The sequence below is a fragment of the Primulina eburnea genome, chromosome 1, assembly GCF_022965805.1.
Source record: "Primulina eburnea isolate SZY01 chromosome 1, ASM2296580v1, whole genome shotgun sequence".
NCBI classification, from domain to species: Eukaryota; Viridiplantae; Streptophyta; class Magnoliopsida; order Lamiales; family Gesneriaceae; genus Primulina; species Primulina eburnea.
Genome location: NC_133101.1, coordinates 55,587,116 through 55,611,412, shown reverse-complemented (window position 1 = coordinate 55,611,412; position 24,297 = coordinate 55,587,116). Strand labels below are relative to the sequence as shown.

Sequence of the window (24,297 nt, the reverse complement as noted above, 5' to 3'; positions counted from 1 at the left end):
TAAAAATGTAAAAATACATGAAATATGTAGTAAAACCTAAGTTGATATTTTGTCAGGTACTAAAATCCAAAAAAAATCTGTTGAGTACTGAATCTTAAAGAAATCTTAGACAGAAGTATTTTTCTACAAATTACCCTAGATTTGATCTAAATTTCCATCCAAATAAATGGAGAGAGAGAAAAATTTGTGAGAGTAAGAATGTAGCAAAGACGACTGATGGAAAAATTGGCCACGCTTCGATATGCATAATCACGAGGCTAATCGATCCTAGTATCACCTCTAAAAATAGAAGCCCCCGTGGGTCCTCCACGTGCCCGGAACGCGCGTCAGTCAGTGGGCTTCGGGGGAGATGAAAATGAGTACAGCCCAACCAGAGAACGACAAAATTCAAAGCCCCAGCGCAAAGCCGGAGCGTGGGTCCTACCGCGTTCTGACAAAAAACCATGTCATCACACTACCTGACAAAACACGTGTCTCGCTACTGTGCCTTATGGTTTCGAGGAAAGCTTGGGGGTTGTTTGGTCAATTCCTGTGGACCTGAAGGCAGTGTTTGGCAATCCCCCCTTCACATGCAAATCTTTTGTCACCACTTGTTAACTAAAACACACCAATTCATATATATATATATATATATACACACACATAAGGTGGAGTAGGAGTGACTGGTTGCCAACTCAAATTAAAAAAAGATTTACAAGCCTCTTAATATTATTCAATCGACATTTGAATTTCGAACACGAGATATCGTCTCAAAAAGATACATTTTGGTATATTGTCAGGCCCCGAGCCTAGGCCCGCGGCTGCGTGACTGCACAATGAGCACTATAACAACTACTTCGTATCCGTCCTCGCTTTACGAAAATGATTAACCCAAATTGTTATAGAAGTCCATTGTAGCCCTTTATAAACTCATTTTAAATCTTTAATTTTTCAGATGTGGGACAAGGGTATCGCAATCACCCCTCCTTCAGAACGCGACCACTCGATCCACCAGCACCGAGAATATAGAGGTGTCTCCTACATGTTTAAGAGGTAGCTCCCGTCACGTAGTACTTTGCCCCGCAGATTCAAGAGGTGGCTCCCATGCACGTGGCACTTTGCCCCGCATAGCTCTTATTTCTCGGTGTTCCATGCCGGTGACCGGATCTGATACCATTCTGTCACGCCCCGAGCTCGAGCCCGCTCCTGTGTGACTGCATAATGGACCCCTATAGCAACTATTTCGTATTCGTCCTCGCTTTACGAAAATGATTAACCAAGTTTTTTAGAAGTCCATTGTAGCCCTTTATAAACTCATTTTAAATCTTTAATTTTTCATATGTGGGACAAGGGTATCACATATATCTTTTCCAAACACATAATGATATCCATACAGGATTCGATTGCTTTCAAAGTGGTAATGCCAAACCCCCCTATTGCCTTGTCTTTTGCTTTGGATGGCTTGGAAACACAAAACACTACTGTAAAGAAAGATGAAATACAAAACAAGGAATTGGGGCAAAGCAAGCCCGAAAGAAAAAACAAGAAAGAAATGATAAATGTAGCTGTCGAAACAGAGCCTGGACAAACGCGAAAGAGGGTCTGGTCTATGCCCATTAGTTAAATGCATGTTGCTTTACAACATATTAAAATAATCAGTCCACGATATTGACTTTTTGGTGTACATTCACAATTCTTGCCAGCAGAAACCAAATCGAAGTGTACAAAAGCCAAGCTTTAAACTTTGAAACAAGAAATAGTCGAATTATTACCTGTAGAAAATTTATTTAAAAGCACATATAATAAGTGTTTCATAATTGCAAGTATATATAATATACTGAATACGATAATAATGACAAGAATTGGAAGTATGTGAGTATTATTATTGAATAATAAAATTGGTGGGGCTGCCTAATTTGCTTTAATTCGGCCGTCTCCTTTGTCGTCTCTCTCGGCTCTGCCTTCGCACCGTCGTTTTGACTCCATCCCCATCACCCCCCTCCTTCTCTCTCTCTATCCTCTGTCTTTTTAAGTAATTTCACACGCCATCCTCATTGTTCTACCTTCTTTATATCTCCTACCATAATTCATTTTGTGTCTGTAATGTTAAATTATTCTATTTTTCCCCTCCCATCGATGTCTTTGTTGTTGTATTTTCTCTGTTTTGAGCTTTCTTGTTCTGTGGAGTGAAGGAATCTGAAGCTGTTCTACTCTGCTCTGTCTTTGCTTGGTTTTGGAATATATCCCTTTTTTTGGTTAGTTTCTTGTTAGGAAAAAAAATCAATAGAAGGGAAGGAAAGGGTGTCTCATTGCAGAAACTTGAATAACAGGGTGTGTTCTTGGAGGTGAAAAAGTTCATTTGTTGAGCAGGAGATCGTTGTGTAAGGTTCAATTCAAAAATAAATCCCTCATGGCAGGCAGTAATGAAGTAATGCCAACGAATCAAAGGTAAATTATTCATCTCTCTTTCTTATGTTAATAAAATTCTTTGTTTACGATTTGTGATTTGGTGTTGCGGTCTTTTTGTGACGAGGGTTTTTTTATCTTATTATTTTGTTTGTTTTTTTGTGAATTTTTTGGGTTAATCTTGGAGGGTGGGCTTTCTCAAGAAAGAGTTGGTTTTGGTAGAAAAAGGTCTGATATTTACGCTGAAAGATTGAATCTTTACTTTTATTTTACCGGGTTTGGGCTCTGTTTATCTCTGTGTTTTTTTTTTTCCTTTTTCACTTTGTATTACACGCACCTTGTATTTGGCACTCTACACGAAATGATATCATACTCCTGTAAAGTGTTTCTCTTGGTTCATTTCTCTTTAAGAATGTGAATTTTTTTTTCCGTTTTCAGATTTTTGTTTACTGGCCTATTAATGTTGATCTGATTTGAGAATTTTTCTTTTATGTCTAATCAATTGATTTTTCTCACGTGTTGTTATCTTGACTTACATTTTTGTGTCGCAATTTATGGATTGAGTAATCGATGGTTCTTGTTTTATGCAGAGGGTGGTTCCTCTTAACACATGGATCCTTATTTCCAACTTCAAGCTTGCTTATACCATGCTCCGGCGGCCTGATGGCACATTTAACCGTGAATTGAACGAGTTTCTTGACAGGAAAGTGCCGGCAAACACGAACCCGGTTGATGGGGTTTACTCTTTCGATGTAGTTGATCGGGCCACGAGCCTTCTTAACAGGGTTTATTTAGCTGCCCGAGATAACGAGACTCATTGGGGGATCTTGGAACTTGAAAAGCCCTTGAGTACTACTGAGATAGTACCTGTAATTTTGTTCTTCCATGGTGGAAGCTTTGTTCATTCTTCAGCCAATACTGCTATCTATGATACTTTCTGCCGCCGCCTGGTCAATACTTGCAAGGCTGCTGTTGTGTCTGTGAATTATCGTAGATCTCCCGAGAATCGATACCCTTGTGCTTATGATGACGGCTGGACAGCTCTTAAGTGGGTTCGCTCTAGATCATGGCTTCAAAGTGGGCATGATTCTAAGGTTCATGTGTATTTGGCAGGCGATAGTTCGGGTGGAAATATTGCACATCATGTTGCTGTAAGAGCAGCAGAAGAGGGTGTTGATGTATTGGGAAATATTCTTCTTCACCCGATGTTTGGTGGTCAGGAGAGGACTGAATCTGAAAATCAATTAGATGGTAAATATTTTGTGACCATTCAGGATAGGGATTGGTATTGGAGAGCTTATTTACCAGAAGGAGAGGATAGGGACCATCCTGCATGTAATGTTTTCGGACCGAGGAGTAGAACCCTCGAGGGACTGCACTTCCCGAAAAGTCTGGTGGTTGTGGCTGGATTGGATCTTCTCCAGGATTGGCAATTGCGCTATGTCGAAGGGCTCCAGAAATCCGGGAAAGTAGTCAGTCTTCTCTATCTTGAAAAAGCAACAATTGGGTTCTATTTCTTGCCTAACAACGACCATTTCCATTGCCTAATGGATGAAATAACGAGGTTCATCCACTCTTAACTGTTAATATTTTAGTTATTGACTCCAATTACCGGTAGCCAAAGCCATATGCCTAGGGTCAATCCCCCCCTTTCTTTCAAGCAGTGGTATTTAGTCATATGATCAGAGTAGAACGTAGGCATGATACACTATTTTGCATATCGTCGGGTATCCGTTTTTGGTGCTGTGTTCGCTTCAGCTGCTCAGTTGACACGGTAACTTGATTTCAAGATTAGTCTATCCACTCCTGTACACGGAGGATCCGGTTCAAGGCTGTTGGGTTCTACGGGATGGCGGATAGGTCAGTGTCCGATCTATGTTAGACGCTACTATAGAAGCTAATTCAGTACATGGGTTGAGGAAATCCATGTGGTTACGATCTGTATTTTATACTTGTGATCTGAAAAATATATTATATATATATTTATATATATATATAATATATATATATATAATATTGTTGTTTATACGTACAATGCAATGGAGCTTTTATGTCTTTTGTCTTGAGCATCTGATTCTGTAAAACCCACTTTTAGGGAAGCATAATGATCTCTCTAGCCATAAGGTTCATGTGTAGCGCACGTTTGAGATTTGCAGTACTTTTTATCCGACCTCGGTGGCAATTTCTAAAACAAGACAAGGGCAGTTGGATCCTCAGATACGTAAATATTAGTCCCTCAATACATACAAATACAAGGCTCGACACGATACAATGACTTTGCACTCGAAAGCACGGGACCGATTCCTTTGTCGGTCTGGCCACGAAACATAGCAAAAATCTTGTCATTAGCAATTTTAGTATCTTTCAGGTTATTTGTTTTCACTCATACCCACCATATCCATGATTCCCTAATCGGCATGAATCTTGATGGCCTGTTTCGAGGATACCACCGCCCCCGCCCCCACCCCTTCTGTATGTATTTCATTTCCTTAACATTTGATTTTTCTGACTTTTCTCGTGTATCCCACAATGGTCACTATCACTACCTTAAAGCCAACACGACAAGGAACCACACGCATCATTTCTTTTTTCGTTTCTATATATATATATTCGGTCAATCCAACTTTTTTTTTTTTTTTTTTTTTGGACAGAAAACTTGTAATATTATTCATGATGAAACGAGGTCAGTAATTACAAGCTTAACTAGCCAATAAGGAAACTCCCTAATTTTCCACACAAAAGGTGAAGAGGAGGAAATAGCAAAAGAAGCTAAAGAGTGTGTCACAGTATTAGCCGTACGCTTAACGTGTTCCAACTGTAACTGGGGTTGTTGTGCCAATAAGCGACGGATACTAGTGACAAAGGCGCCATTATAACTGAGATCCTCTTTTGGGCAAGTGACTGCTTGTACTGCCAGTAAAGAATCGGAAGTAAGCTGATTAATCCGTAAGTGATGATGTTGTGTCGTGTGGATACCTTCCTCAATGGCAACGAGTTCTGCGGAAGTGACCGATGGTGTTTTGTGAATCTTCTTTCCAAATGCTAGCACAGGCTGCCCTTCATGATTCCGCACGATCCCCCCAATCGCATAACTGTTGGAATTGATGTTGTAAGCCGCATCGACATCCAGGCGCAAATGGTCAACTGGAGGTACCGTCCAATCCCGTGGTGATTGTGGATGTGTAAGTAAATTGACTGAGAAGTTCACCGAAGTTCTTGCTGCATGATATGCACCGAGCAAGTTATCGCACCAATCAACATTGACCAGACTAGCGATCCATTTTCTTAGATAAAGTTTTGGTATACAAAAAAGACAATGCAAAACCTTTGTATAACAAAAAAAAAACTAATGTCCCTGAACATATCGATCGATTCTTCCGGTGGAACAAATTTGTTGACTTATCAATGCAGCTAACCTTACTTAGCATTTACTGCTACGTTGTATAGATGGTGTGCGATGATTTGGGGGCAAAAACACAAAAAAAAAAAAAAGGTTGTCGCTTGTGTGACACTGTCGATTGATTGTGATTTACCAATATGCTTTATTTACTCGAAATCGGGACCACTTTGAAAAATCCCACATAATTTTTTTTATTTTATTTTTAGTGGTTGGGTTTGCATTTTGAGGGAGTTTGAATGTCCAATAAATAATACAAACAGCTAAGATTGGACAGCGACACATATGAAAATGCATAAGAACCCACGATTCCTACTGTTTGATAATTGACTTTTACGTGTCCCTTTGGCAAGAAAAAGCTGAATCTTGTGTATATGTATATTGATGATTATTCTCCTTTGTTATGTCTTGTCATGAGAAGAAATGGTTTGCTGTTTCCCTGTCGTGGAATTGGAGGTTCTGGCATTGTCCTATTGCTATTCTTTCTTTTTCACTTTATTAATAAAGATGTAGATGGTTTGTTTAATGACAAAAATGACGAAAACTTGTGTGAAACGGTCTTACGGATCGTATTTTGTGAGATAGATCTCTTATTTGGATCATCCATGAAAAAATATTACTTTTTATTGTCAACATTCATAGGATTGACCCGTCTCACATATAAAGATTCGTGAGATCGTCTCACAAAAGACCTACTCAAAAGTATGTCTTGATAAATGTACATTTTTAAATAAATTAAATATATATTTGTTGGGCTGGACTTATATGGAGTAGTACACTTGCACTTTTGTTTACACCCTTAAATTAAAGCAATTCATTTCTTGAAAGATTGAGTTCACAGACAGTACCCATTGGGCTTCTCCTTGTAGGCACAATAATTGTTATGTTGGCCCGATTCATTCATGATCCAAGATCACCTCCACCGGGTTTTGTTGACAACGGTGTACGGATTCTTGTGATGGTGACACGTGGACTTTTCGGATTACTGACTGCATCGAGCCAGCTGGAGTCCGCCACGCTCAGTCCTCAGACGACGCAAATTCACAAAACTACGAGTTTTTCTTGTTCAATGTGGGAAAGGGATCTTTTTTTTTTCTTTTAATATTTTTTTAATCCACTGAATTGATTGTGTTCATTCAACACAAGGAAGTAGGAAGTTTGGTTTCCTATTTTAAGTGGAAATCACTCTCGGGAGTTTGGCGATGTTTAGTTCGAGGTCCGTGAGTCAACTTACGATGAGTAATTGAAAGCTTTATTCTTTTCTTTGGGGTTTTCTTATACTTGGTTCTGTGTACATACTTCAGAATTTTGTGATTGGTTCCGTTAGGATTCTTGTTTACTGAATTATGTTGTGGGTTGAATTGCTCGAAATAGAGTTTCTTGATTTCTATGGAATTAACTCTGCGAGTTTACTATTCTTAGAATAGTAATTAATTGGTTTTTCTAGGATCCTTTGGTTCTGGTCACGCTAACTGCGAAGAATTGTAGATTCGCGTTTTACTGGGATAATTGATAACTTTATCCAGCAGCAGTGTGTTATATTCTTTTTTATATGATTTAATGCTTCGTTTAATCTCTGAGCTTTTTTGATCAAAGTCAAATGATCGCACAGTCATGTATGTTTTACTCGAATATGCTTATATTATGATTACTCCATGTGCTCATACATAGAAATGAAGTATCTTTTTTGTGGTTGGGTCACTCAATTAACAGCCAACAGGTCCTTCTGGTTCTACTCGACATGGACTAAATTCAATTGTAGATGACATGAAGAGGCAACTGTATTTGGTACGTCCAACACCAGAATTTTCTGCAGCTACTGTGGTGTAAAATGTTGTTTGTAGCTAGAGACACTACCACCAAGGATATGGGTTATGCTTTTAGTAAATTGGAGGCAGAAACAGGACATCTTGAAGGTTCTAGTTCCACTGACATTGGTGGTGGTACTTCTCCACCAACTAAAGAGTCGAACACTTTAGATAATGATATTTCTCAGCTAACAAAGCTGCTATCTGGGCCTCATGAGAAGTTGAGGCGAGTTTTTCCAGGGAAGGATGAGTTTCCTGTTCCTACAGTGAAGATGTTGGCGGGTCGAGAGGCAAATCTTTCTGGAAGAGGGAGGTTCTCGTCAAGAGATTGCCGTCATGTTCTGAGTAAATATATGCCCGTTAATGGTCCGTGGGTTGTGGACCGGATGTCAACTAGGGCATATGTATCACAGTTTTCTTCTGACGGTTCCCTTTTCGTCGCTGCATTTCAGGTATTGTAGCTTTTGAGGTAAAGTGCCTGTTGATTTTTGGCTTCCGAGATAGGTTTTGATGATATAATTAAACATAAATTACCCTGAATTTGTCTTCTAAGGAAGCTTCTTGAATGTAATAGTTATTCTAGTCTAAAAATGTTTACTTTGAGGCTTTTGATATTTTCTGTTTCAGGGAAGTCAAATTAGAATATATGATGTTGAAAGAGGATGGAAAGTCCGGAAGAACATTCTTGCTAGAAGCTTAAGATGGACAATCACTGATACTTCCCTTTCACCTGATCAACGGCACCTTGTAAGTTTTCTGGCTGCAGGTGACTGCAGGTTCCTATGAACCTGATTAATATTTATGCATCGAGTTATACTCAGATCTTTGATCATATTCTTCCTCACATAAGAATCAGTTAATAGTATTTTCTCGTCATGTGCACTATGTTAATTCTTGTTGTAAATCAGATACAAAGCTTTCGAGGGGTTTCATTGTTGATAAGGGTATAACAATAGTTAATCGTATTCATTCCATCTCTGGTCCGGTGCACCTAACATTTTATTTTTAGTGATTTTATTTTGTATTGAAATTTTGTGCACATCTTATTTTGTTGGCATTAATCTCATTTTCTCAACTGATGCTATTGCAGATCTATGCTAGCATGTCACCTGTTGTACATATTATCAACGTTGGATCTTCAACAAAAGAATCCCTAGCAAACATCACTGTATGAAATTCAAGTAACTTTTTATTTTGTTGTATTCCAAATGTTAACATCACACATCATGTTTAGTGTATGCATTGCTCATTTTGTTTTCATGTTTTTTAGCAATCCCTATCATATTGGTTTATCTTGGCTGACAAATGAACTATATTAATAATACCAGGTTTGTCACAAGGAGTGACAGCTTGGGCTTCTTCGAGGAAAGGAAAAAATGAAAATAAAACAGTCATATTCTTTGAGAATTTTGCAATTGAGCTTTTCATATTTCATCCTGATCATGTCTAATTGCTGATGTTCATTCCTCTTTAAGTCGCACTATTAATTTGAATTTTCTGGAATTTTAAGTTTTGGAAGCACTCAAGTCTAGCTAGATTCTTTGCTATCCAGGAATTTCATGATGGCTTGGATTTCTCTTCGCCAGACGATGGGGGATATTCTTTTGGAATCTTCTCTCTTAAATTTTCAACTGATGGGCGAGAAATTGTTGCTGGAAGTAGCGATGAGGATATCTATGTTTATGACCTTGAAGCCAAAAAAGTTACTCTTAGAATTCCAGCCCATGCGGTACTGTTTTCATTGCTAACTATATGCCCTTCATTTTCTATTCTCGTTCAAGCAACCTAGCCCGTAGGCAATAAAAAAAATTCTTGAACACATTCTCAGTGGATTTTCTATTTTTATGAGTGGTTTCTGATTGGTTTCGGTAATGAAAACATATTCATGTAGGTAGTGGTATTTTGGTTTTAAATTGTTGCCATTGCTCACTTCTTTTTCTGTGCAGTCTGATGTCAACACGGTATGTTTTGCTGATGAAAGTGGTTGTCTACTTTATTCTGGAAGCGATGACAATTTTGTTAAGGTGATAATTTATTCGTTACTCTAAGCCTAATGTACAAAAAATAGCGGAAATTTAAATGCTTAACACCTCCTTATGATTTCCATTTAATTGTTGCACATGTATAGACAAACAAATATGTTGATTGGCTGTGGCTGCTACTGTAAGAGTATATCTTTTCTCTGTATGTGAAAAAATAGCCGAGCTTCATCTTTTTCCTTTCTCTTCATTGTGATATTATGCTCTGATGACTGGAACATCATCAGTCTTCCATCTTAAAGGACACCTATGTCCTTTATGCATTGTTTTAATCCACGGTTTAATAGAAAAAAGGGGAAAAAGGAACTTGGGATCGATATATGATTGTGGTTTCTTGTTTTCCGAAGTGAGAATTTCATTAAAATGCGATCGTATTTAGAATTCAATGAATGTGTTATTTGAAAGATGCCTCATCTTATTATGTGTGCACGAGCGCTTCCTTTGTGTCATATTTTGAAACTGGGTACAGAAAAATAAATTTTCTTCATTTTGTACTCAGGAATTCCAGATCCAAAGTAAATTTCGGACATACACTATCGATTTATATCCAACTAGCTATTTCGTGTAGGTTTGGGACAGACGCTGCTTTTTAACCAAAAGCAAGCCTGTGGGGATCCTAATGGGCCATCTTGAAGGCATTACGTTCATTGATAGCCGAGGAGATGGCCGTTACATGATATCCAATGGTAAAGATCAAGCCATCAAACTGTGGGATATACGGAAAATGTCATCTAACTCTACTGGGTATTTTTTTTAGGCTCTGACAGTCAGCAACCTGATTATTTTGATAAATAGGTTTAAAGACCTATTTAAATTAACCTTTCTTTGACTCTCGTTTTCAGCTATCAAGCATACAGAAACTATGAATGGGATTACAGATGGATGGATTATCCAGTCCAAGCTAGAAACTTGAAGCATCCATATGATCAATCAGTTTCTACATATAAAGGGCACTCAGTCTTGCGTACTTTGATTCGTTGTTACTTCTCACCCGAGTATAGGTGAGTGCCATGCATAGAACTACTCATTGACTCTCCAATTTCTTCTCTCTAATCGGTGTTGAATATCAATCCGCCTCCTGATCATTTCGTTTTTACCATTTAACAGCACCGGCCAGAAGTACATCTACACAGGATCCCATGATTCTTGCATTTATGTTTATGACTTGGTAGGTTCTATATGTCTACTAACACTGTCTATTTTAAATGAAAAACTAATATTTAGCTACTTCTGCACTTAATTTGTTGACAATAAACATGTGTCGACTTTGTGTTTCCAGGTGTCCGGAGCGCAAGTTGCGAAGCTGCAACACCATAAATTAACGGTGAGGGATTGTAGTTGGCATCCGAATTATCCAATGCTTGTGAGCTCATCTTGGGATGGAGACGTCGTTAAATGGGAATTCCCTGGGAACGAAAAGGCGCCAGCACCCGCAACCTAGAAAATGCCGAGGAGGAGAGATTTCTATGAGTATTACTGAGTTGAGTGCGTCAGTATTCCATCCTGTGTAGGTTCCGCAATAACTATATCAAACAAGTGACCTCCACCGTCTCGTTATATAATTTTATCATGTAGATTGCATATGTAATTTTCTATATAATAAACTGAAACTTACATGACCCATGTTCTACTGTTTAGTAATCTGAACAAAGTTAGGATCCGAAAACCTTGAATTTTAAATCTCGTATTTGCATTAGACTAGGTCTCATGTGAGACCGTCTCACGGATTTCAATATGTGAGACGGGTCAATCCTACCCATATTCACCATAAAAAGTAATACCTCAGCATAAAAAGTAGTACTTTTCATGGATTATCGAAATAAATATTTGTCTCACAAAATATGACCCGTGAGATCGTCTCATACAAGTTTTTAAATTGATTGGAAGTCCAAAAAGAACACAGCGTTTCCTCATCATTCGAGGCCCCTACCCATTGGCCAAACATAAAACAAATGCTCAGTTAGTTAAATTCTGTTATTGTTTTAGCTTTGTTTTACCATCAAGATCTTTGATTAACAAATGATTCAGACAAAGGGGGCATACCCAGTACATCCTAAAAATTTATCATCGTCTTTTTCTCCTCGACGAAAAGAACTAATTTGAATATTACTATCAATTATATCGACTATTCATGTCGTCTTCTGGTACCTCGATGTGATCTCAAATGCCAAAAGAAGACTGATTTTTTTTGGCACAAAGGAGGATGTTATTCGAATCGTAGTCTAGGGACAAAAGACAACAAGTGAGACCAACTTAACTATAAGATACGTTTGAAAAGAAGAATGATTTTGAAGGAAAGAAATGGAATGATGTACTGAATAAAATCAAGAACAACAATAATTAATTAATAGACATTTGTGCTGTATGAATGACATAATCTATATCTATATAAATATATGGATTGAATTGTGAATTTCCTCTATTGTCCCCATTAAAATTGTATTCTAATGACACTTTGTCTTCCTTTTATGTAATTAGTTAATTATTATTATTAATCCATTGACTAATTATTATTTATTACTCTTTCAATCACTTTTTCAAGAAAATCACTATTATAAATAAATACATGGTTATTTATTTTTTCATCTACTCATTTAACAATAATCATTAATATATTTTTATTGTTAATTTTAAAATTATTTACTTTAATATTTACATTGATATCAAATTCACAAAAAATCAATATCATAATGTTAAAAATTTAAATTATTATTATTAATCCATTGACTAATTATTATTTATTACTCTTTCACTCACTTTTTCAAGAAAATCACTATTATAAATAAATACATGGTTATTTATTTTTTCATCTACTCATTTAACAATAATCATTAATATATTTTTATTGTTAATTTTAAAATTATTTACTTTAATATTTACATTGACATCAAATTCACAAAAAATCACTATCATAATGTTAAAAATTTAAATAAATTGTTAATCTATACTAATTCACAAAAAATCACTATCATAATGTTATAATCTATATCTATATCTATATAAATATACGGATTGAATTGTGAATTTCTTCTATTATCCTCATTAAAATTGTACTCTAATGATATTTTTTCTTCCTTTTATGTAATTAGTTAATTATTAATCCATTGACTGATTATTATTTATTACTCTTTCACTCACTTTCATGGAATGACTACAAATAATATCAAAGTATTTATTCAACAACTAATGATTCGAAACAATATGTAATAATATTATTTATAAAATTAATTGATTTTGTGAAAATACCTTACAATTAATAGTAATAGTGTTATACATTCTTTTATTGAAATAAATAATACCAAAAATTATGCTAACAGATGTTTCGAACTTATTTTTACAATTTATGTATTAATTATATTTTTCATAATTTTAGTTTTTTTACAAATAATACAAAAAAAAATTTATATTTAACAAAACAGAAAATAAGAAATTATAAATTTATAAGTCGATGTTTAATCTATATTTATATATATATACTAATCTAAATATATGAATGTGAATTGTGAATTTATATAAATATCCTTACATTCATTTAATAATAATTTAATTAAATATCCTTACCTTCATTTAATAATAATCATTAATACATGTTTTCTTTTTCATATATTCTTTTAATAATAATCATTTCATTAATACATTTTTATTTTTAAATTTAAAATTAATTACTTTAATATTTACATTGACATCAAATTCACAAAAAATCACTATCATAAATACATGTTTATTTTTTTGTTTGTTTTTCATCTATTCATTTTATAATAATCATTAATATATTTTTATTTTAAAATTTAAAATTAATTACTACATATTTTCTTTTTCATATATTCTTTTAATAATAATCATTAATATATTTCTATTTTTAAATTTAAAATTAAATACTTTAATATTTACATTGACATCAAATTCACATAAAATCACTATCATAATTACATATATATTTTTTTTGTTTTTTTCATCTATTCATTTAATAATAATCATTAATATGTTTTTATTTTTAAATTTAATTATTTACTTTAATATTTACATTGACATCAAATTCACAGTTGAATTGTGAATTTCCTCTATTGTTCCCATTAAAATTGTATTCTAATGACACTTTGTCTTCCTTTTATGTAATTAGTTAATTATTATTATTAATCCATTGACTAATTATTATTTATTACTCTTTCACTCACTTTTTCAAGAAAATCACTATTATAAATACATGTTTATTTATTTTTTCATCTACTCATTTAACAATAATCATTAATATATTTTTATTTTTAATTTTAAAATTATTTACTTTAATATTTACATTGACATCAAATTCACAAAAAATCACTATCATAATGTTAAAAATGTAAATAAATTTTTAATCTATACTAATTCACAAAAAATCACTATCATAATGTTATAATCTATATCTTCTATATCTATATAAATATACGGATTGAATTGTGAATTTCCTATATTATCCTTATTAATATTGTACTCTAATGATATTTTTTCTTCCTTTTATGTAATTAGTTAATTATTATTAATCCATTGACTAATTATTATTTATTACTCTTTCACTCACTTTCGTGGTATGACTACAAATAATATCAAAGTATTTATTCAACAACTAATGATTCGAATCAATATGTAATAATATTATTTATAAAATTATTTGATTTTGTGAAAATACCTTATAAATAATAGTAATAGTGTTATACATTCTTTTATTAAAATAAATAATACAAAAAATTATGCTAATAGAGGTTTCGAACTTATTTTTATAATTTATGTATTGATTATATTTTTCATAATCTTAGTTTTTCTACAAATAATACAAAAACAATTTATATTTAACAAAACAGAAAATAAGAAATTTTAAATTTATATGTCGATGTTTAATCTATATTTATATCTATATGCTAATCTATATCTAAATATATGAATGTGAATTGTGAATTTACATAAATATCCGTACATTCATTTAATAATAATAATTTACATAAATATCTTTACTTTCATTTAATAATAATCATTAATAAACGTTTTCTTTTTCATATATTCTTTTAATAATAATCATTTCATTAATATATTTTTATTTTTAAATTTAAAATTAAATACTTTAATATTTACATTGACATCAAATTCACAGAAAATCACTATCATAAATACATGTTTATTTTTTTGTTTGTTTATCATCTATTCATTTTATAATAATCATTAATATACTTTTATTTTTAAATTTAAAATTAATTACTACATATTTTCTTTTTCATATATTCTTTTAATAATAATCATTAATAATTTTTATTTTTAAATTTAAAATTAATTACTTTAATATTTACATTAACATCAAATTCACATAAAATCACTATCATAATTATATATATATATATTTTTTTCATCTATTCATTTAATAATAATCATTAATATGTTTTTATTTTTAAATTTAATTATTTACTTTAATATTTACATTGACATCAAATTCACAGAAAATCACTATCATAATGTTATAAATTTAAATAAATTGTTAATGTTACGAATATTAATGTAATATGGGAAAACAAATAGAGATGAGTGTGATTGAATAAAATTAAATTATTAATAAATATTAAGGTCATATAAAACATTTTTTTTCTCATTTAGAAGGTAGATATATATAGATTACTTATGTATCAACAAAATACGTGATTGAGAGAAAATGTTTGTATGTAAGTGATTTCATTGCAAACATTTAAGTTATTTAATCAATTTTCAATATATGATGCTGAATACATATTATTAAATAATATAATATCTATTAATTAATCTATTAAATATATGACTTTCATTTGTGAGCTTACTATTATATTATTTTTTTTGTTTTACAATTTGTCATGTTAATGTTGTTATTTAAGTCATTTTTTTATGTTAGTTTAATAAGATCATTAATAGTGTATTTAACTCAATCAAACTAATTATTATTTTAATTTACTTTTAAATTTAATTTTAATTACTTAAATTTATATATTGCCGTCAAATAATAATAAGAAGACAAAGGGAGATGAGTCGGACTGAATAAAAATAAATTATTAATAAATATTAATGCCATACAAAATTTCTTTCTCCCATTTAGAATAAAAATATTTTCAAACTGTTTATGTGTCAATATAGATATGTGATTGAGAGAAATGTTTGTATGTAAGTGATTTCAAACACTGTTTTTAAGTTATTTAGTCAATTTTTTTATAAATGCTGCTAAATAAATATTACTAAATAATATGCTCCATTTGATCATTTTGTGTTCTTGCAATGATGAGTTTTTTTTACCATAGCGTTAACATGTTTGATTGTTATATGTCATTTGTATTGATCATGTAATTGTTTTTGGATTGTTTATGTGATTTGTTGTTTGCACGAAGAAAAGAGAAACAAAATCAAATATCCAACAAAAATGGTTATTTTTCAATTTTTTATTGTTGAGATATTTTGTTAATTTTTAAACACATAATGCATGTTTTCTGTTTGCTTAGATTACTTAGTTTGAAGTGACTTATAAAATATTAAAAAAATTGAAATATTTCTTCGTTTTAACGTTATGTCTCAGAATATCAAGAGATAATATTTTTTATTTATTGAGACAATTGTATTTCCAAACTTCTGTCCATAAATCAATATTTAATTTTTTTACGACATTATTATATTCTCTAATCAATTTTTTTTACTTAGATTGATAGAAGACATTTTAATTTGAGTTTTTATGTTCTTGCTTATATTATTTTTGTGATATTATCTATTATGAAAATAATAGGTGAGCTACAAAATTTGGTAGGTCTAAGAGTCCTCTGATGAACGACAAATATGGATAAATTATTAAAATATATAATATCCAGTAGATTTTTGGCATGCAATTTTGTTCTAATTCAATGATTATGCATGATTCTAAGTTTTAATTATATCACAAGTTAACACATGCTTTGTTGTTGCTAGATATATTTTGTCAATAGTATAATATTTTTCTATGGTTTAAGAAAAATTATGTGACTTTGTATTATATTTTTACGGCTCCTTTTCTAAATGGTTTTCTTATGATTTCAAGGCACCATTTTTCATTTGTGTTTTTTTAAAGAAGTGGAATGAATATCTATAAAACGATGACATTAATAAGGTGTCTTCTCTTTATTTGAAAAAAATATTGGAAAATTTATACAAATTATGAATAATATGAGTTAATATTTAATTTGAGAGTGATTTATGCTTTTTATTGCTCGTATATACTTCAATTTCTTTGTTATTGTACTAAATAAATTATTTTTAAACTTTGAGTTATCATTTTTTCCTTATCGAGGTTGTTTGTGTTATGATTTTTTTATTCGTTTTGGTTAGTATTGTTAGCGGTAATTGATTTTTCTGATATTATATGATGTGTCTTGTTGTTTATAAAAATAAGTATGAGAGTATACCAATCAAAGCCACGTATTTTGGGTCTTCTGTTCTACGAAGAGAATAATAAATGGTTTCTGTGAATTATATAATTTTTTGGTTTTTCATACATATAGTCTACGAAATGCGTCGAATTTTGAACAAAAAAGTTAAGACAAACATAGTGAATGAAAAAAAAATAAACATGTTAAAAAAAAAAATAATGTTGTGTATTACTATGTTGGGTGCAATAATTGTCCCTGTTTGGTAGAGCGGTCGAACCGTGATGCTTGAGCTACTATGCGGTTTAAAAGATTTGAGTTGCACCATTACTACTAGCTATAGCTTTTGGTAAAGCGGCAAGCGCTCGGTCCTACAATTGGTATCAGAGCCAAGGTCAAGGGTTCGATTCCCATTGATTGCGAATAGTGCAATTATTGAGAGGGAGATTGTTGAGTGCAATAATTGTTCCTGCTTGGTAGAGCGGCCGAACCGTGGTGCTTGAGCGGCTGTGCAATTTAAAATATTTGAGTTGCACCATTACTACTAACTATAGATTTTGGTAAAGCGACAAGCGCTCGGTCCTACATACTATGTCCTAATTTCTGTATGATATAATTCAAGCACATTTTTTTATAGATATTTGAAATTGGGTTCAACTAAGTAACATGAAACATATACATATATATTAAATCATATTTAAAGCAAAATATTAAGATCAAGAATGATTCAGATTTAAATTTAAACGAAGCACAATGAAGAAGAAATTGAAGAATTGTATGTGTACATTAAGTGTTATATAATAATTATGTTGTTACTTCATGGTTGTCCGACATATGAATGTCATATAAAATGTCAATATTTCTCAATAAAATAGTTTTTCAAAAAGAAAAAATTCTTCATTCAGAAAAAAAAATACATAAAAAACAAATTGTGCATAATTCTCATTCTATTTATAATGGTATGAGAACAATTCTAAAACTTTGTTGACACGATATGATAGATCAATTTTGTGCATTTTATTGAGACATTAAGCCAGTTTCACTTTATTTCCTCCAATATTATCTCGATATATTTCGATGTGACTACGAGATTGTTTTTGTTTTTTTTAGTCAAAGTGTCTAACCACTAATTCATAACATATATGATGGTATCATAGAAAACTCCTCGTCCATGAAATCTAAATGGTTATATTATTAGATGAGATATTGAATAAGACAAATACTTTGACATATATTTGAATGATATCTCATATGCATATCTTAATTACATTATTCGTATATCTTCTCAATATTTTTAAAATACAATAATTAAGTTTGTATGTCGTTCCACAAGATATAAAATATCATAAAACAAAATATAAACTCGATAGAAGAAAATTTATTTTGTTTAAATGAATAATATAATATTACGTTCTAAACGCAACAAATGAGATTGAAACTATATCATCCTCATGACATGATGCACGCAATCATTATTTCAAAGCTTCCAAAAAATGACGATGAAGATGACTTTCTTGAATTGCGTCAAATTAAATGAGGACACAATTCAAAGATATGACCATTTGAAGAGATTTCAATTATTTTTCTCACAGTGATTGAGAAATAGTTGTTAAAAATTTATTAACCTTATAGCTATATATTTATAATATTGATACTAAATATATAAAAATGATATCACAAATATCACAATATTTGAAGAAGGTGCAACACCATTCATTGGTTATGTTGTTGAAGAATATATAAGTTATACATACTTTTAGTCACAGTGAAAACTTATCGCGAATAAAAGCATTTTTTCTTAGTTGTTATAGTTGATGATTGTCAAAAGCTGAAAAATCATTTAACAACAAAAAAATAGCCAGAAAACTAAGATTATCAGATAAAAACAATGTAGAAAACCGAAAAAATGTCGTGATAAAGAAGCAAACTATGAGCATGTCAGATCCCGGATAAGGATTGTAAATAACATAATATATGTTAAAGACGATCAGATACTTGCTGAGCATATCAAAATAGTTATATGTATATTATAACAAACTACGACAAAGAGTTGTTGAGTTCTCAAAATCAACCAAGAAGCATATTTGAAAGTGTGTCAAGTGGATAAGATAATTTCTCTTATTCATATACCGTCTATGGTCATGATTTTTTTATTTTTTATGGCTTAGTTTGTTTCAGTTGATAAATATTATTAGTCATGTTTTAATTCATTTAAATATTATCAAAATTTCGCACATATATTTTCAGCAGTTTAAGTTTTTACGTGCAACGCACGTGTATTTTTCTAGTATATATATATATATAAAATTATAAGTCTGAATGTTAATTACAAATCAACCACAAAAATCTTATACTTTGTATCCACAGTTTGACTTTATTAATTAAAAATTGAATCTTGATTTGTCCAAAGAGTGAATTCCCCATCTTACCCTCCCCACTGTGTGCACTGCTTAGTTGGCCTTGTCTTCTGCTTACCAGCTCTCAAAGGGCAAGGCGTCTGCAGGGGAAGGACCATACAATTATACTGCAGGCACAATGAGGCGCTGAGCGGAATCCCAGCCGTTGGAATAATCTCCATGCCGGTCAGATAATTGTGCTGCAGATACAGTAGTTGTATGCTTGCAGAGAGTAATCGGTCCACGAAAATGCTCGGTATCTTACCCGTGAACCGGTTGTTGTTCAGGTATAGATTCTGAGCCGTCGATAACATGGGAGATATCCCGCCGGACAGCCGGTTGAAACTCAGATCAATGGTTGGGATTCTCACATCATGAACCGGTCTCACCGGGCCGGAGAACCGGTTCCTCTGAAGCTGCAGGCGGGTGATCGGGAAACTGAATATCTTCCCAGGAATGTTGCCGGAGAACTCATTCATACTAAGGTCGACGTAGTTTAGCCTGTTTAATCGGGATAAAAGCCGGTCTACTGGGCCAGTGAGCCGGTTCATTGACAGTGAGAGGTACTGTAGAGAGGGAGGGAGTCCGAGCGGCGAAAGAGAACCGGAGAGATCGTTGTGCTTTAAATCCAGCCGGGTCAGAGTATGGGATATGAACGTAGGAACCGGACCCGTGAGCCGATTGCGACAGAGGACGACGTTGGACAACGCCGGTATCGTTCCGACGGAAGATGGAATGCTTCCGTGGAGAATATTGAAGCTAAGGTCCAGAGTTTGCAGCCCCAGCAGCTGGCCCAAGTTCGCCGGAATCTCGCCTGAGATAAAATTTCGACTGACTGCTAAAAATCTAAGATACTTCAACTGAGACAAAGTGTGAGGCAAAGTCCCGATGACCCGACCCGGAACAATGGTGAACTCGGCTAGTGCAGATAGTCTGCCGATGTCTGGGTGCAGTCGGCCCATCAGACCCGGTGAACCTGCCCGGGGATCCCCGAGGTTTAGAGCAACCACTTTATCACCATTACAGTAAACACCGGCAAAATTACAGGGATCCGAAGTGAAATCCCAGGATTCAAAATAATGCGATCCCGGCAGATCGTTTAAGCTCTTTCGAATAGCTTGCAACGCCAAGAAATCAATCGGGTCCAGCATCGCATGCGCGAAAACGGAATTCGCTAGAAACAAGAAACCGTAAATGTTGATTACCTTCAATATCAAGTACTTCATTTTCATCAACATAATTACTGCCGAACACAATGCAGGAGGAGGACTGTATAAAGGGATTGCGGAACTTCTTTTCCGTGAAGCTTTAATGGAGACAGCATGAAAAAGTTGAAGATAGGTGAACAGATATAGTGGGAGCTCGAGTGGCTTCACATGAAAGGTAACAGAGAGAGAGGAAAAAAAAGGCAAAAAGAGTGAATCAAAAATGGAAGAATACGGGTTTTGACTGATTTCAACGTTTCTTCAGCTTGTTGGAGAAGATGAAAAAACTGGAAATGGCGATTGACTGCAGTGTAGAGTACCGAATGTGCAGCCGCAAGTGCTAAGACACTCTATGCCTTCTTTATTTTATTATATTAACGTTAACGAGGATATCACATTATTGTTTATTGGGTTAGGAATAGGTAAGGCCAAAGTGGCAAACGGTTGTCCGAGCCTACGTGGGAAACAAGATAACTAGGCTCCTGTCTGGGGGGTTGGTTGCTTGCTTCGTTCCGCGCGGTATGGTGCACTTCACGATGCAAGCCAGTACTATTGTGGGCTTCGTCGATGCTGCCCCTAAGGGCACTGTCCTTACCCATTTATTAGCTGCCAAGTGGCACTTAATTTCAAACTTTTTAAATAAATAAAAATTTATGAAAACTTAAGTGTTATCTCAAAAAACGGTTCACTAACCATGGTTTACTTTTTAAAAATGAGAACTCGTCAAATTCGAGGCTCCTTTTTCCACCTTTATTTTTAAGTTTTTTTCTCAATCTTTTTTTTTGTTAATATTAATATATAAATAACAAGAAAATAAAATAAGGCAAAATAATTATGACGGCAAATTCAATAATTTTTAATGAAAGGTTTGTTTTTTTGAACCTTAATATTTTGATTGGTAAGAAAACAGATTTCATCGGGAAAACAGACACAAAATATGATTACATTATTGTTCAACAAATAATGTGAACTTTGCCCCTTTCTTTTGGCTCCTTTTGTGCCTAGCAAATAGAAGAAAATTACAAACTTAAAAGTATATTAACTATATAACAAGTATATGAAATGAAAACTTACTTGAAATTTTAGTTTTTTCCTTTTCTTTTCTTTTGTTTCTCTTAGTATCCCAGTGTCGTGTGATATTTGCATTTGTAACTCCTTTTTCTTTAGCAGTAAGTGGGTTACGTACGCATACTTTAGCCATGTAACCATTACTTGTAATATCATCACACGGTGTCTCATCATCGACACTCAAATTCTGGACAAGATTAGAGATTTCATCTTTTGCTATGGCAACCAATCTATATAATATTTTTCTCGCATCCTCTTGAGGTTTGCTCAGTTGAGTTAGATCATACATCGATCTCATTATTTGGTTGACAAACACCATCTCAGATACATGATCACCACCACCACCACTACAACATTCTTCAAAATCATATTTAATTCTATTTCTTACATTCTTCATCCACCTTTTCAAAATATAACTATCGGGCAAAACAGTGACATCCATACAGTTAAACATCATCAAAGCATGCTTACACAAAATCCCCATTGTCTCAAACTTATGACAACTACATTTTATTTCATGACTCTGCTTATTGAACACCACATGTCTAACCCTCGAGTTTTCATCATGAGATTTTACTTTGACCTCAAGCCAATTCCAATCATTGCCAAAACAAGATGGTGGTTCAACAAATTTGCAATTCAAAGAATTAACCAATTCAATTTCAAATAACTGGTATATGGAAATCGTGTAAACCTCGGCAGCATTAATCAACAATGGATGATTTTTCAAAATCTGTGCAGGCTTACCATGACGACAACGAGTATCCTCTGTCTTTTCCTTATTCCGCCAATCATTTTGAATTTTCGCATAATTCATCACAAATTCATACAAAGAACTCAATTTGTTACATGCCTTTTTCAAAGTCATATTTGTGGCCTCACTCCTCGAAGTAGCCAAAAGTCCCGCACTAAACCTTCCACTACTAAAGGCAGTAGCCCATTTTTCCCTGAGTCTGTACATCCCATTCAACCATCTATGATCATCCAAATTATATGTATCAATCATATATTTCCATGTGGCCTCAAATTCATCTTCAGATTCACAATAAGTCATGCATTTATACCATAACTGTTTAAAAGTTGAATCTCCATTTAAACTCCCAAAGTGTGAAGGAGCATTTTGATTTATATGCCACTGACATAAACGATGATGTGAATGTGGAAAAACTGTTTCGATGGCATTCATCATAGCTTGACATTGATCTGAAAAAATAGTTTGAGGTTGCTTTCCATTTATAGAATCAAGAAATGTTGTAAACAACCATTCAAAAGAACTTTCGGTTTCATCTGACATAAAGGCCAAGCCAAATATCACATTCTGCATATGGTGATTTATACCAACAAATGGAGCACAGATCAAATTATACTTATTTGTTCTATATGTTGTATCAATCGACAAAACATCACCAAAATTTTCATAATCAACCGCACTTCTATAGTCCCTAAAGAAAAAGTTCATCACCCTATCGTCATCATCCAATTGCACGTTCCAGTAAAAGTAATTCTCTTTATTCGCTGTATTTATAAAATATTTAATAAGCGCAGTGGCATCTCCATTATCCACTTTGGTATGTTTTTTCAGTCGACTCATATGATCATATGCATCCTTTCTAGTAAAACCCAAATTTTCTGACCCACATGCTTCATTTTCCATGAAAGAAACAGCAGCAGAGACAGATATTCCAGCATTTACCATAGCTTCTAGAGTAGACTTTTTTGCATGTGATATATTGCGTGCCGATCTTAACAAGTGAGTTTGATCGTGTGCAAACATCTCATGGTTATGCTCTTCCACAAATCTACTCACTATCCATTGTCCCCCATTTTCTCTTGAAATCTTCAATTTGGCTTTACAATTAGTTCTAGTGAGCAGTTTTTGATAAATTGGAATCTTTTTACTAGATCTTTTTTCATCTTTCAAACCTTCACATGAGCAATTGAATTCCTTTGATTGAAGTTCATCCGTATGGGAAAAACATCGTTGTTCACCCTTCCTTACACTAAATCCCTTGGCATGTGCGTATTGACAATACAATAAATAAGCTTCTTCAAGAGTGTTCACAATCTTACCCACTTCTAATTTGCTCTTCAAAACATTGACAATGAAGTTTTCAGTTTGTACCTCTCCATTTTCTTGCATAGAAAAATTAGGGAGTCCATGTTGTTTTTTTGGAATCTGATCAATTTCGGTTTCTTCCCCGTAGTCTTCCTCCAACTCTTCAAATGCATCCGATTTGTCATCTTCCATTTCCCAAAAAAAAGACCAACTGGATCTAATTTAAAAAAAAAAAAACAAATTAGATGAAGGAAACATACATATATTCAAGTACCACATATTACAAAAATATGGACATAAACAAGAGGATACTCTACTGTATTTTACTTTAAAAGAAATTACAATCATTAAAACTTAATTAGTAAAATATAATATAATATAAAATGAAAAAACGCATAAAAAATCCCCTTGTTTGTCCTTAAATCATCGAATACAACAAGAAGCAACAATAAGTAAAAAAAGAACCGACATACAAAATTAGATTAATAAAAAGTAAAAAATAAAAACCTAATTTTTTTCCAGAAAGCTGCAAAATAGAGCAAAGTGGTGGAAGTCTTGTTCTGCTTT

The 24,297-nt window shown here is 33.1% G+C and overlaps 4 protein-coding genes and 1 pseudogene across 4 annotated transcripts; 2 read left to right on the top strand and 3 right to left on the bottom strand.

Moving 5' to 3' along the window:
• Positions 1–1,994: 1,994 nt before the first annotated feature.
• On the top strand, positions 1,995–4,371 carry LOC140832113 (gibberellin receptor GID1B-like; annotated as a pseudogene).
• A 682-nt stretch (positions 4,372–5,053) lies between these two features.
• LOC140808601 (uncharacterized) lies at positions 5,054–5,813 on the bottom strand. Its single transcript, XM_073165718.1, has 2 exons — positions 5,802–5,813; positions 5,054–5,710 (listed from the first exon to the last, which is right to left on the bottom strand). The coding sequence occupies exons 1-2, from the start codon at positions 5,811–5,813 to the stop codon at positions 5,054–5,056; spliced, it is 669 nt and encodes a 222-aa protein (XP_073021819.1).
• Positions 5,814–6,710: 897 nt separating this feature from the next.
• Positions 6,711–11,252, top strand: LOC140832098 (LEC14B protein-like). The gene is made up of 10 exons (XM_073195919.1): positions 6,711–6,998; positions 7,496–8,042; positions 8,218–8,337; positions 8,681–8,758; positions 9,143–9,319; positions 9,537–9,614; positions 10,198–10,373; positions 10,472–10,630; positions 10,737–10,797; positions 10,909–11,252. Exons 2-10 carry the CDS (start codon positions 7,614–7,616, stop codon positions 11,068–11,070), a joined length of 1,440 nt encoding a protein of 479 aa, XP_073052020.1. The 5' UTR covers positions 6,711–6,998; positions 7,496–7,613; the 3' UTR covers positions 11,071–11,252.
• Positions 11,253–19,356: 8,104 nt separating this feature from the next.
• LOC140832091 (uncharacterized) lies at positions 19,357–21,081 on the bottom strand. The gene has a single exon (XM_073195905.1). It carries the CDS (start codon positions 20,637–20,639, stop codon positions 19,431–19,433), a length of 1,209 nt encoding a protein of 402 aa, XP_073052006.1. The 5' UTR covers positions 20,640–21,081; the 3' UTR covers positions 19,357–19,430.
• Positions 21,082–21,559: 478 nt separating this feature from the next.
• On the bottom strand, positions 21,560–23,133 carry LOC140808596 (protein FAR1-RELATED SEQUENCE 5-like). The gene is made up of 2 exons (XM_073165704.1): positions 21,799–23,133; positions 21,560–21,607 (listed from the first exon to the last, which is right to left on the bottom strand). The coding sequence occupies exons 1-2, from the start codon at positions 23,131–23,133 to the stop codon at positions 21,560–21,562; spliced, it is 1,383 nt and encodes a 460-aa protein (XP_073021805.1).
• Between the last annotated feature and the right edge of the window lie 1,164 nt (positions 23,134–24,297).

Bases quoted from the DNA above. Each gene is read 5' to 3' on its own strand.
- LOC140832091 (XM_073195905.1), bottom strand. From the start codon at position 20,639: ATGTTGATGAAAATGAAGTACTTGATATTGAAGGTAATCAACATTTAC.
- LOC140808596 (XM_073165704.1), bottom strand. From the start codon at position 23,133: ATGAACTTTTTCTTTAGGGACTATAGAAGTGCGGTTGATTATGAAAAT. The intron at 21,608-21,798 runs GTATGCGTACGT...TCTATTTGCTAG, and splicing joins GTAATGGTTACATGGCTAAA to GCACAAAAGGAGCCAAAAGA.
- LOC140832098 (XM_073195919.1), top strand. From the start codon at position 7,614: ATGTTGTTTGTAGCTAGAGACACTACCACCAAGGATATGGGTTATGCT. The intron at 9,615-10,197 runs GTGATAATTTAT...TATTTCGTGTAG, and splicing joins GCGATGACAATTTTGTTAAG to GTTTGGGACAGACGCTGCTT. The intron at 10,631-10,736 runs GTGAGTGCCATG...ACCATTTAACAG, and splicing joins TACTTCTCACCCGAGTATAG to CACCGGCCAGAAGTACATCT.